This window comes from Tripterygium wilfordii, chromosome 4, assembly GCF_013401445.1.
Source record: "Tripterygium wilfordii isolate XIE 37 chromosome 4, ASM1340144v1, whole genome shotgun sequence".
NCBI classification, from domain to species: Eukaryota; Viridiplantae; Streptophyta; class Magnoliopsida; order Celastrales; family Celastraceae; genus Tripterygium; species Tripterygium wilfordii.
In genome coordinates, this window is record NC_052235.1 from 1,967,078 (window position 1) to 1,980,706 (window position 13,629).

General features: G+C 38.0%; 2 protein-coding genes across 2 annotated transcripts; both read right to left on the reverse strand.

The window, feature by feature from the left end:
* Positions 1-337: 337 nt before the first annotated feature.
* LOC119997447 (probable magnesium transporter NIPA9) lies at positions 338-5,399 on the reverse strand. Its single transcript, XM_038844475.1, has 9 exons — positions 5,107-5,399; positions 4,459-4,557; positions 3,951-4,080; positions 2,838-2,926; positions 2,471-2,527; positions 2,302-2,360; positions 1,944-2,064; positions 1,374-1,522; positions 338-931 (listed from the first exon to the last, which is right to left on the reverse strand). The coding sequence occupies exons 1-9, from the start codon at positions 5,215-5,217 to the stop codon at positions 715-717; spliced, it is 1,032 nt and encodes a 343-aa protein (XP_038700403.1). The 5' UTR covers positions 5,218-5,399; the 3' UTR covers positions 338-714.
* A 2,751-nt stretch (positions 5,400-8,150) lies between these two features.
* Positions 8,151-8,876, reverse strand: LOC119997449. Its single transcript, XM_038844476.1, has one exon. The coding sequence runs from the start codon at positions 8,734-8,736 to the stop codon at positions 8,356-8,358; it is 381 nt and encodes a 126-aa protein (XP_038700404.1). The 5' UTR covers positions 8,737-8,876; the 3' UTR covers positions 8,151-8,355.
* Positions 8,877-13,629: the final 4,753 nt, after the last annotated feature.

Sequence of the window (13,629 nt, forward strand, 5' to 3'; positions counted from 1 at the left end):
TTCAAGGGAATTTTATGGGCCACTATTGATTGTTTTTAGTAACGGGCCCAAGATCAGGACACTTAGGTGAGGACTAACAAATCAGTGACCAATCACAAGGCCCACTCATAAAGTGGGCTTTGACTTACAGACGTCACCTCCCCTTTGGGCCGCAATTTCTTATTCTTGAAAAGTTTTTTGGGACTTGGGCCAACTCGATCACTCAAGTTGGCTCGGCTATCGCAATCTTTCTGTTAAGCTATTTACGCTTTAAATAATTTAAATTCTCAATTTAATTAATAAGACGTTTTATTAATATTATTGTGTGCATTGACAAAAAAGTCCCTTAAGACGACAATATAAAACATGGCAAGAGTGATTTTGGAGTCCAATATCATTTGTGTTTGTACAGTAACAACTCACTCAGTGTCTGAAAAATAAAACTAGTTCTGCCCAAACTTAATCTTCCTGGATGAATTTGAGCCCCTTCATCATCATACTGTTGCCAGTAAAAAGGTTTTTAAAAAAAATCCATGAAATTGATGCAAAAGGCATCTATAGAAGGTATGATTTAAACCAGTAACAAGACTTTTAAGACGAACTATGCTGTCTGTACCTGGCAAACTTCCTGCCTCAGAAAGACTCATCCACTGTCCATATGCCATATCTAAGCATGTTAAATAACCAGGAGCTTATGAGTGCATGATGCTAGCAACGTTTTGCTAATGCTGCCTTTCAAGCTTTCTCCTTGGCTGAACTTATCAAACTATGCAATGTGGTTGTGGGTATAATGGCACTTGGGTTCGACTCTTTTCCAAACGTGGACCCAGATCGTCTGCTGTTGAAATTCTTATCTACACCGCTGTGTATAAAATGCCTCAACCGCCATGGGAGATACCGTACAAGTCGTGATGAGCTCATGAGTAAAATAACACCTATCAAGATCAATAACCTGCAAGGAAAGCAAAAAAAAATTAAAAAAAAAAAAGTTCTATAACAACATACATTTGGATCCTTAAGCACCTAATCCTTGTGTGAGAGGTTTAGATGTGGAATAATATCAACTCTATTATCTTTGGATCTCAGAAAGAAACATGATGATAAATGTATCAGTTTATTTCAGAAAGCAGCTTTCTGCTCTGTCAGTTTAGGCCAAACATAGACAATTTGACAAGTACCAGGCGACATCTCTCTTAACCAGATGAAATAAAATTATTCTGCTGCAATTTTTTTTTTATTTTTTATTTTAAAAGAGTCTGCGTTCAGCAACTATCCATGGCACTTAATCGAATTATAAGTTTCCAGGAACATGCTCTACACACGAGCTCGGCTTCAATATGTTTTCTTCTAAAAGGGTGCCCAACAAAAACAACATAGGTTGAGCCTCAACTTACCACCCAAGCAGAAGCGAAAGCCGAGCAGATGGCGCTGAAGGCAATCTCTCTCCCAAAGCAAGCATACCAGCAAGAACACCGGTTACAATTGAAGCCACAGCAGCACAAGTGGACACCACAATGGCTCTTCCATGCTTTAGACCCTGAGTCTGGTTGATAGAAATAATAGCAATAATGATATAGTATTAGAATCGTTTGGTGAATAAAAGATGAATGAAGTAGAAGGAAACATAGCCAAACTCAAATGTGCTCAGTTTAAAAACTTTTGGTAGTAATCTAATTTGCCACAATATTTCTATATTTGCAAGAGAATAACTGGAAAGTACTACTAGGAATGTGTTCCATGTGAACAGTATGGCAAGATATGGACAAATGTTAAAAAAAAAAAAGAGTAGGATTCTAAGAGTTTTCTGTGCAATTGGATATGCAACATTGAGAGAGGTCAGAAGAACAGGACATTGATTGTAACTATGGACATGTTATCTGACCAAAAATGCTCTCCTTGTCAAGGTTAAACTAGGTTAGATACAGGGAAACTATTTCTTTAAATGAGAGCGAGTCAGAATATACCTGATAATAAAAACCTGTACCACTACAGCATATACTGATTGAGATACATACAGGAAACAGCATCCTGGGGAAACCCTGTTCCAGAAAGACAAATCCCATCTTCGATATCACAGAAGCCATCCTGCAATTAGATTATTAAATACCACAGGGCTTGGTAATAGCACCAAGAAACCTGAATACTTCCAAGTTTACCACACAAGCACAGCCATGTCATAATTGACAGAAAGAAACAGCATGAATGCAACATTATATTGTGTAACATTTTTTTCCAAAATGGTTTCTCCCTCCTGGCATCAGAAGATAAGGAAGCTCTATATGAAAACCAAAATCTTCAGCAAAATGCAGTCGAGAACAATACCCGAATAGAATCCCAGATTCCAAGCCATATATAATTTCTTCAACAACTTCATATTCCATCTACATTATAGAATAGTCAATAGAGGAGGGGAGTAAGGTAAAAAGAGACAATTAGATTACCCAAGTACCGATTATCTTACATAACATTAACATGAGGAAAGAGATATTACCAACTCCTGTTGTCTTCGCTGACTTCTACAGATACGGAGCCATCCATTAAGAAGTACCTATTGCAAATAGCTTATTAAGGTTTACAAATACTAAATACTCAAAAAAATAACCATATGTACGAGTATTAGCAGAATTAACTTCTACACATCCACCTACTGTGAAGAGACGGATAGTATAAAAGCAAAAACAAAGGTCCAACACTGGACTCGGACAAAAATAGTTCTTTTAACAGAGAGCTTTTCAGCCAGCAAGGAACTTTCCACAATGTTTAATTTTTAAATCTCCAACACTGGACTCGGACATATGATTAGGACTCAAAATTTTACATAACACGAAAACAGTCAACAGTTGGGATAAGGTACCTACAAACAAGAGGGCAACTATGAATGCCAGCCATGGTAATTGAAAAAGAGATATCGAAGAAGCTTCTTGCTCCTCACCTCCGGCACCAACTCCTTCAAATTCAAAGTAAAGTGAAATGAGAAGGCTAACAAATAGGCCAAATTAATGAGAATGATATTTCATAGAGTAGCAATAAGTTATGGAGCATTAAACCCTCATAACCAGCTTACTACCATTTGGAAAAACTTGCAAAATTGCGACAGAGAAAAGCATAAATAAAGGAACTAAAATCCAAATTACACAATATTCATAGCTTGTATCATCAGAAATAGAACACCCTTATGTCCGTAGTATCATATGAAAGATGCATTTCATGAATCATATTAAACAAGGGAACCAAAACCATAGCTTTACATTAAACAACTCTCATGCACAAGACTCCAGCAAAGGGAGGGCAAGGTCGGGAACAGACAGGATGTACACAGACCTTACTCCCACATAATATGTGGAGAGATTATTTCCAAGATGGGGTTGGGGACATACAAACAAGGTGGTTAAAATCGCGATTTTGATCGTAAAATCGTACGATTTTACGATCATACCTATAGAAACCTAGTTAAATAGCAGTGGAATCTTAAGGGTTGTAAAATCGCACAAAATCACATAAAATCGCGAGTAAAATCGTTAAAATCGGTAAAATCGCGAGTAAAATCGTTAAAATCTGTTGCAATTGTTTGTATTTCTTTTTTCCTTTTTTTAATTTTAATGTAGTTTTAGATACATATTTGGGTGTAAAAGGAGTGTAAAAGGACCCTGTCGGACCAAAATAAAACAAAAATATGGTTCAGAAATATATCCAATAAATTTTATGTTATTTTTGGAACATTATTGAGAATTATTCTTAATGTTACAAGGTATGTAAAATCTTACGATTTTACGATTCGAGTTTACGATTCCGATTTTACACCCCTTCTCCGATTCCGATTCGATTTTACGATTTAACTACCTTGCATACAAAACCATAGCTTTACATTCATTTAAGAAAAAAGGCAGTCTGAAATATGTAGACTCAACTAGTCTACATGTTAAGTTTCTCTGACAATAATGGAAAGAGAGAACCATGGAATTTCGAATTACCTATGGTACCAATACCAGCTAAAGTAATCCCCATCCAATCAATGGCATTCATAACTTCCTTTAGATAAAAATGGGAAAAGACACAGAGAATGGCGAGTCCACAACCAGAAACTGGCTGAATTACTGATACCTGAAAGAACATGATTGGGATTACTGGCACAAACAATAAGCAAAAAAAGAAGGAAAAAAACCTTTATGATCATGTTGGCTTAATATGCATCCACATATTAATATCAAACTGTCCAAGGCACAATTTCAAAATTGTCTAGTGGTAAAGAAGAAGGGCTCCACGAAACATATCGCGTATGCTCGAGAGAAAATTCCGTTATGACTAGACTTAGAAACGCCAGTCCATGTTTCCCCCTTTTTGCAACATGTGACCCTTCTCTGTAATATCTGACATTGTTTTTTTATTAAAGCAGCGTGGATATATAATTTGACGAGCAGCCAGAAACAAATGTTAATCAAACTGAACAAGATGAGGAATGATGAAGCTGAGTTAACTTACAGGAGCTTGAGATAATGCCCTCAGCATCAGCAAGGCTCCACAAATATCCATCAGAAAACCTATCACCCAAGCTTTGTTGAAAGCATATGCTCTTATAATCTACAAAGACGCACAAAGTCACTAAAGGTTAATCACACTCGAATTCTCTAATATCTTCTTCCTCTTTTTTCCCTCAAGGACCCAAATTCTCTTATCAAAAAAAATCAATGCCACATTCCGTATCCTCGAAATGGAGCCAGTAATATTTCAGAATGCAATGCACATATTCATAGTTCCACATAATTGCAATTCTGCTGAACTGAGTAAACTCTGGGATCCAAAGATGTAGACTCTCATTCTGAAACAATCAATTTTGCCCATCTAGATAGACTTGGATTATATGGCCAATCAATCGGATATCTAACAAAAACAATGTCTAGCGTCAAAAGCACTTTCAATTTGCACATAAATGAAAATTTCTGCATAAAACCCAATCAAGGGATTGCGAACCCCATTGGCCAGGCAATCAATTCGAGTAAGGAAAAAGACAAAAGGACCCGCGAACGCAGATCAACGAGGAAAACAAAGAGAACAATTGATGACGGTCTGAAAAGGTTAAAACAGAGGCGATAGGAGCAAAGAGGAGGAATAATGAAGATAGCGACTTGCCTTGAGTTTGAAAGAGAGAGGAGGAAGAATGATAGTCCCCTTCTTCTGAAGCACCTTCCCGATGTTATTACCGGCGGTGGCCGCCAACGTTAAACAGATCGATTCCCACATTTCGATCGTTCGCTCTTTCTCTCCGAACCTTGTCTTGAATGCGAAAAATCAAGAAAGAACAGATTTTTTTTTGAGGTAGGTGGAGGGTTGGGAAGATCTCTGTGTCGGGCTGTGATGGGCCAATTTTATTGAGGCATTTGTTCTGTCTCGTACGTTAACAGAGTCCTTAAAAATTACTTAATTTGCAAGGGCAATATCAGTGCGTCCGATTTGGCTAATTTATTTGTTGATTACACATTTCAAATTCCAGTCTGGCAATATCGCAAACAGTTGGTGTGCGTGCCTTTCTCTTTGTTGAATAAACAGCTAGGGTACCTTGGTATCTTTTCCTTGTTAAGTAAAACTGAGAGGATATTATTAAGAATCTTCCTTTGTCATTATTTATGTCTGGGTTTAAAGTTCAAAGTGACAATGACATTGTCTTGACCCATTTCCTAACAAGAATGTTACAACAATATGATGGGATTTATGCTTATTCTAACTTTGTGTTCTTTGGGTGGGTATACCTGCTTGAGCTTGATTGCTAAGTACTTATGGAGTCTTATGTTTAACTCATGTTCAGTCTTCACTGGACAAATACTTCTACACAGAGTCAACTCATCCTGCTTCAGAGTAGGTTGGGTGGATTAGCGACCAGAGTAAAACGTAAATAGAAACTGAAAGCAAGAGATGACTTGTAGCCAAGAGGCAATGATGCACAATACTACCCTGGGCATAAAACAATGCTCTGCCAACACCACTAACATCTCTTTAACAGTAATCTGAAATAGACCAAATGGAAAGCAAAATACTGAGGCAGAATCAGAAGTAACAACTGTGCTCTAGAAACAAAAGCTGCAAAGAATTGTTCCTAATTTACCTAGTGGTATATGGCAAATGAACAATTATGTGAAGAATTTCATGAGAGAACAGTTGCAGAAACACATGGCAGAAGGAGGAATTCCAGAAAACTGCAGAAAATATGCAACACAAAACTTAGAAATCTTGTACTCTTAACAGAGCTATGCTGAAACACCAGAAAACTAGCACCATAGCAATCGGTCAGTACTGAAATGGGGTAGGGATGAAGTTAGGGGTTTGGAATTGGACTGCTTTTATGATATCCAACTAGCAAAAACACCAAGAAGTATCCATTTGCTTGCAAGCCCCGCTCTATCAGAATCAGGTTCTATAACAATGCACAGGAGCCAACAGAAATCCATATCTAGTTCATCTTCGGCCGTAGCATTAGTACATTGTGGTTAGCAAATAAGTCTAGTATATAGTATATACAGAAAACACCAACCTCTTCTAGGTCAATACCAATGGACATACAACCTCAAACATAATTTATCAACCATAAATAACTCTAGTATATGCAGAAAACACCAACCTCTTCTGGCTCGATCCCAATGGACATACAACCTCAAACATTTATCAACCATAAATTAAGCATGGAAAAGACCAGAGCAGTTGGATGGATGAGGATACTGTGAAGATTTATCAGCAAAAGATCCCACGGGAACAAAGAGCAGAAAAATCCAATAACCAAATACCAAGTGTTGGACACAACTATTAACGTAGGCAAGTTTGGTACTACCTCCTTTCTAGGCTTAGCTATTTCAGAAACAGTATTTGGAAAAATTCTTGAAAGCTACTTTTCAAATTGGTGTTGCATTTTTTAGGGTGCCCCTTTATCCTACAGTTCTATACAATAGTTAAAAGGAACCACACCTACACACATGCCCACATTACAAATGCATGCATGTAAACTTATATGCACAAATACATAAATGCACACACAGATAAACACACACACCATGCCTTGAGCTGCATCTTACTGGTCATCACCACAACTTTTAATACAGAGTAATAAAACACTACTCTCACAGAAATATAAAAAAGCAACTTATAAAAGAAAATCAAGAGCTATAAAGGTGTAGAACAGTTTAGAGAGAGGAGCATCACCAAATGCCGCATCTATTGAGCGTTACCATCACTCCTCCTACATGAAGTCTTTAAGAATGCTAAGGAATTAAAGAGATAATTGCAGAACATCATAACACAACTACATTAAAAAATAAAAAGCAGTTTCAACCCCTCCCCCCACACCAAAAAGGAGTCAAAACTAGGAAAAAAAGCGAGTTAAAAAATCAACAAACACTTTTACCATGATAATCCATTACTAAGCGAGTCTCTCTTCAGCAAACCGCTTTGCCTCTGTCCTTCCCCTTCCTAACTAATGGGTTGTCCTACCTCTGCATTTACAGGTCTTATCTTATTTTGAATATCAGAAAGGAATTCAATAGAGAATGCTGAAGAAATAACAATATCAACCCGTTGTATAATTGTGTAAAGTAGTATGAACAGGGATAAGAACGTATAATTCAATGTTAAATAAAAACCACTGCTAATCCATCAAGGACGGGGCTTCAAACAATAAAGTAATAAGCGATAAACAATTCCGGTGCACAAAACCCCTGTTGAGAAGGCAGGGTTGGGAAAAGGCAGGGTTGCAGCCTTACTCCTGCAAACCACTAGGTCAAGGTTCCCACTTATAGCGCTTCAAACAATATGAGGGAAATTCTCACTTGCATACACTGCTCAAAGATGGAAGGAATCAGCACATGAGACTGAGGACATAGGGGAAGGAACAAATTCATGCTGTGGATTAGAGGATATCCAGATATCTGTACTAGACTACTAGTCTATTCAGATATTACCAAACTAATAATTGAGAACAACCTCGTATAGGATCCAGCACAACCATCAAATCAGACAAGACAACTTACAGAAGACTTGATCCTACGAACAGACGACAGATAATCAAAGTCTTTAAACAGAGATTAGACAACAACAAAATCTGGAGAACGAAAAAAAAAAGGTAAGTTCCAACGATCAGACAAACTCACAACACAAGTGTTAATCACATCATGAATCAAAAGGAAAAAGTATATCTGAACACCAAATCCCAATTTATTATAAGCAGCGGAACATACAACTCAAGTCTAATGTACAAATGACTACCCCATTCATCAATTATATGACAAGTATGATTCTTTGAAACTTCCGTGTTTTCTGTGTCACCAAGACCTTACATAGAAGCAAAAAATACAAGAAAGAGCAAAAGACGAAGAAAAGACGAGAAAACCCACCAAATCACCACCACCCATAAACGACCCGGGTGTACTTTTCCTTAAGCCACCTGAAGCTCTTCCTGAAGGACCCTTTGACCTTGCCCTCCGCACTATACATTCTATAGCTTGCGACCCTCTTCTTCCTCTGAAACTCTGGGTCAGTGAAGCTCCACTTGGAAGAAGATGACCCAGAAGTGCCTTTTCCTTTCTTCAACTTCAACTCCCTGTTGTTATATCCGAAGTTGTTGCTGTTGTTACCCATCTGAGTCTGCGCATAGGAGGCACTGTAGCTCCTAAAATCGTACGAAGTGGGTTGTCTTGCTGCTGGGCTATAGTAACTCTCCATCTGCATCGTCCCTCCATTTCCATAGGAGCTCGATCTGCTGTTATAATCTTCTTCCATAGATTTCTTGGAGAGAAGAAAGGACAGGGTGATGACCTGGGAATCTTCGTTGAATCACCCGATCTTGACGAACCAGAGAAGGGAGTAGGCACAGTTGGAAATTGTGGGGACCGACGAAGAACTAGAAAACAACAGAGTTTGTCGAAGTTGACCGTGACTGACCCAGTGACATGATTATAAGTGGGCTTCGACCAGGCTTGGGGCTCGAATTAATAACCGATATCAGGCCCAGCCCAATGTCTTTGACCCATTTCTTAAGACCAAGCCCAAACTTCAAGAATAAATGTTAAGCAAGGCCCGCCCTAACAGCGGTAGGCCCATGAAGGAGAAACTACCAGCACGAGGGAGCCACGTCAGTCTGGGCTAGAGGCTGCACGAGGGAAAGGCACGACTTCGGATCCTGCAAAGCATCAGAGAGAACCCAAACCCAACCACCACCGGAAGTCCAGTTGGAACTGGAGCAAAGTAAATCATCTCTTTATGTAAGCAGTAAAGCAGCCTACTTGAAAGAAACCAGCTAGCTCCCAGAGGCTATTAAAAGCAAGGCCCAGGAGTAGGCCCTGGGGCCAATCTGTCCAATAGAGAGCAAGAGCAGCCCACTTGAGAAGAGAGCCCACCCGAGGGAGAGAAACCCACTTGTAGGCTATATAGCTTAAAAGGCCTCGAACCTGCCAAAAAGATTCCTTTCCCTTCTTTTTTTTTATTTTGCTTTTTGTTCTCTCTTTCGCTTTAGTTTTTTGAGAATATTCGAGATGGTCCTCTGTAGCCAAGACTAGCTGGCACATGAGGAGCAAGACAGTTGGATCAGAGGTTTGAGACACCAACACAAGTAATTCAAACCCCAGACCCCACCAAGACAACTACAGAGGAGGCTGCGCAATCCTTACAGCAGCAGAAACCTGCCGGATTAACGCCAGCCTTCCGCCAGAGAACAGCCAGCATCGGAACAGGGTCTTCTCCAGCATTTTGGAGGCCCTAGACAAGTTAAGAAAATGAGGTCCTCATCCCCCTAAATTTTTTTTTTTATAAATCTAAAATCCAACATATCTAGTAAATCCAAAATGCAATATAATTAGTTCTTGAATACACATAAATTATCACCAATATCCAATAAATTAAGCAACTCAAACTTATAAATTTATTACATCAAATGAAACCAAATAACACTAAAATAAATCTAAGAAGAAAAGGTTAATACTCTTCTAGCCTTTTGGGGTGCAAAATTGTCAATTAAATTGTTGTGATCAAGTTTAGCTGCCATTTTTTTCTCAATAGACAATATGGCCAAACCGTTCAATCTATCTTGTGACATAGTTGATCGGAGATAGTTTTTTATTCTTTGGCAAACTTTCACCAGTAGTCGCACTCTCAATTAAATTCGGCGGCATATTTGTAGGTTTTACATACCTATTCATAGATCCCGTGAAAGATTGTGTGAGTTTATCTTGTCTTTCTTTCTTCTTCCTCTTCGAACTTCCTTATTCGAATTTTCTTTTACTTGTCATGATTTCTCAATCACAAACAAACCTAACAAAAAAAAAAGAAAAAAGGAAATTAGGGTTTAGAAAAACAAATAAGAATTTGCCAATTTCTAATTAAGTGTGTCAAAAGGCCCAAAACAATAAAAATATATAATAGGTGATTTACCGGTGACTTTCCTTCTCTTTCTATCTCCGACTCTCTCTCAAAACTCTCAAAACCTTTTTTCAATAAGACGAGTAGACGACAAACAACGGAACAGGTTCTCATATAGTCTTACTCTTTGGCCTTTACTGGTGTTCTTTCAATTCTTTAATTCTTATTTTACAATTATGACCCTCACTTGTATGTTTGAATTTGATTTGTTACACGACAATCAAAGTTTTACGTCAATAAATTACATTTTTTAATTTTTATATATGTGATGGCGTGTCATTTTGTGTTTTGGCTAATAGGCTTGTTTTCTTAAATAGCAATATATATTAGAATATTTTTTCTTAATAAAAAGTGAGGCCCCTCTCATGAGAGGCCCTAGGCAATTGCCTTACCGGCCTCCCCCTGAAGACGGCCTTGCATCGGAACCAAGGAGGATCGCAGCCTAAGGGCTTGGAGAAGGCAAGCAGCATTATAATGGAAGCCCAGAAGCAAGAGATCCAAGAGAGCCCTCTTCGCGAAGGGAAGCCCAAGAGAGTGATTTGGCCCAGGCCCAGGATAAGCAAAGAGAAGGGCCCAGCAACTAAGGAGCCCGAGAGAAGGCAGGCCTAGGGAGCACCAAGGGCCGCCCATCTCTACTTTTAGAAAGGGGAAAATGAAGCCATCTCTCACAGCATCTGGGCCTTGTAATTGAGACTACTACAATAAGACATGGATTAAGCAAGCGTCTGAAAAACTTAAAACGGGCCTTTCTGTCGGTAAGGCCCAAGTAGAGGTTGGGCCACTTTATTTCTTTAACCTATTTTGGACTCTTTTTCTCTTTCCCTTTGAATATTAATTAATAAAAAGAAAAAGAAAAAGAAAAACCCAATTGGGTGCACATCTTTTGAATCCATTTTTTGTTGTTGTTAATGGCCAGAGAGTCAGATTGGTCCATGCATAAATCCTTGGTGGAGGGGGACTGCCACTGCCACACCTCCTCAATGAACCAATTACAGTAACGTTGGTAGTGTGTGAAACATGTGATTAAAGCACATGCTTCTGATTCGACCACGAGCTATGATATCTATCACATGCATGCATTGCTTTAAATCAGTTGGCAAGCATTGATTCAAGATCCAAAGTTAAAATTTGATTATCCTAGCCCACTTTCAATCATACAAAAAAAAAGAAAAAAAGAGAAGAAGATAATGCAAGGGCAAAAATTAAAGTTATGGTGCCCCTTGATCCAACAAGCTAAGCTTGCCCCTGTAATGACACTTGTATGATTCTGCATGCTTACATGCATAGCCGTTATTTGTGTGTTGCCGAAAGTGGCATGAATGAATGAGCTAGCTAGATAGGATTAGAACATGCATGTTCATGACAGAAGATGCTTATCATTATTGTCGTTGTGAGGGGACTTGTGATGCAACTTTGTCCTTTTCCTTTATTTTGGATCACCATTGGACCCAAAATACTCTCTATATAGCTCCTTGACTCCTTGTGTGCATATGTAAGCACTTCCCTCATCTCCCACTCCCCCTTAAAGTAGAAAGTCTCTAGAACATAAGCAATTGTCCTCTTCCATAAAAGGAAATTAACCTATTCAACACACTTGACAATTGACAACCCATCCCATGCACCACTTATCATCATTACAAGTACAAATTTCATCGCTTGATGTCTAATGGCATAGCTAACTACCTGTAATTCAATTATATTCAGCATCATTAGGCTTGGCGTGCAATGGATATGGAATTATGGATTATCTTTTGAGATCATATAATTAGTTAATCAACGAATTTAATTGTTAGGTTTAGGTTTAGGTTTAGGTTTTTTTTTGATAATATAAAATGATACCATACAAATTTGTCATTTGGACATTCGATATAAAATCATATATATTTCCTAGTGGGAATCGGATCAAGATCTTCCAAATCCATACTTTTTGACCCCAGAAAGATTCACCAATATACTATCACTCAAAGGGTTAGGGTACTTTACGCAAGTATCAAATCTAATCGCGATCGATTATACTAAGCTAATACGGGAATTGAAGAAAAGGGATGACCACGAACCAACACGCATTTGGTCCCCCAATATATTGTCAATGATTCCATGCGTGATTAACGTTTATTAATATAAAGCATATATGCTTTAAGCTGCTTTAAGCGCCGTATTAGATCTTTGTGTGTGTTTGTGGTTATGATGCCTTGTTGATCACTCATTGACACATCAATTTATAAAACAATAATATTTTGTTTGTGCTTTAATTTTCTTTTACTTTAGTTATTTTCTCCCTTTTTGCAAAAGTTTTAAAGACCAACCATTAATCATAGACATGGACTAAACTTGGTGGTATATATTGATATTGATCTTGAGTGGAATGATAACAAACAAATTAAATGGGACCACTGTTATGGGCCGGGGGTTAAATAAAACTTTCGTTCATCATTATACTTCTAGTTTTATTTTCGTCCGTAAACTATTTTTTTCCAATTTAATCTCTCAAATATCACAAGCTATTGTGTTCTTCCCTTGGTTAGCTCTGATGACGGAAAAATCCTACATGACATTATACTTGTCATAATTTGAACTCTTTTCTACATGTTTGAATACATGTGGATATGAACCCAAAACAAGTTTGAAACTAATTCATAAAATCTCAAAATTCTCAATTATTTATCATAAAAACTCTAGCAAAACCCTAACCCTTCAAATGATCAAATCCCAAAATTCTATCTTTACCGCAAATTTTTAAGAGACGGGCAAGAAGAAATTGAATTCACAATCCAAACACCCCAAGCACCAAGAAAAAGCAGTTGTTCTAGGCCAATCCTACAACTTGACCCATCAACACTTCAATGACGATCTTCAGAAGAAGCTCCAAACTATAAAACCTCTGAACTCTTTTATTCTAAAGGTGACCTTGGGGAAGAAAATAGGTTGAGTCTCTGCAGCTGGACTAATGTTTATATATGTGTGTTGAATTAATGACTATTAGTAAGTTTAGATTTTCCAATAGTTTTGTCAATATCAAGTATCATGGGAGAGGGTCCAAAGGCACAACATTTAATATATAAATTAGATTACTCTCTCTCTCTCTCTCTCTCTCTCTCTCTCTCTCTAGAATAACAACAATACAGCCAAAAGACTTCGATGAGATAAATGCTAGCAGTTGGGGATAGGGATGGGGCAGTTGAAGGTGGGATAAAGGAGAAAGGAAGAGGATTGGCGGAGGGGTTTAAGAGATTTAGAATTACAAGACGCATTGGTAAC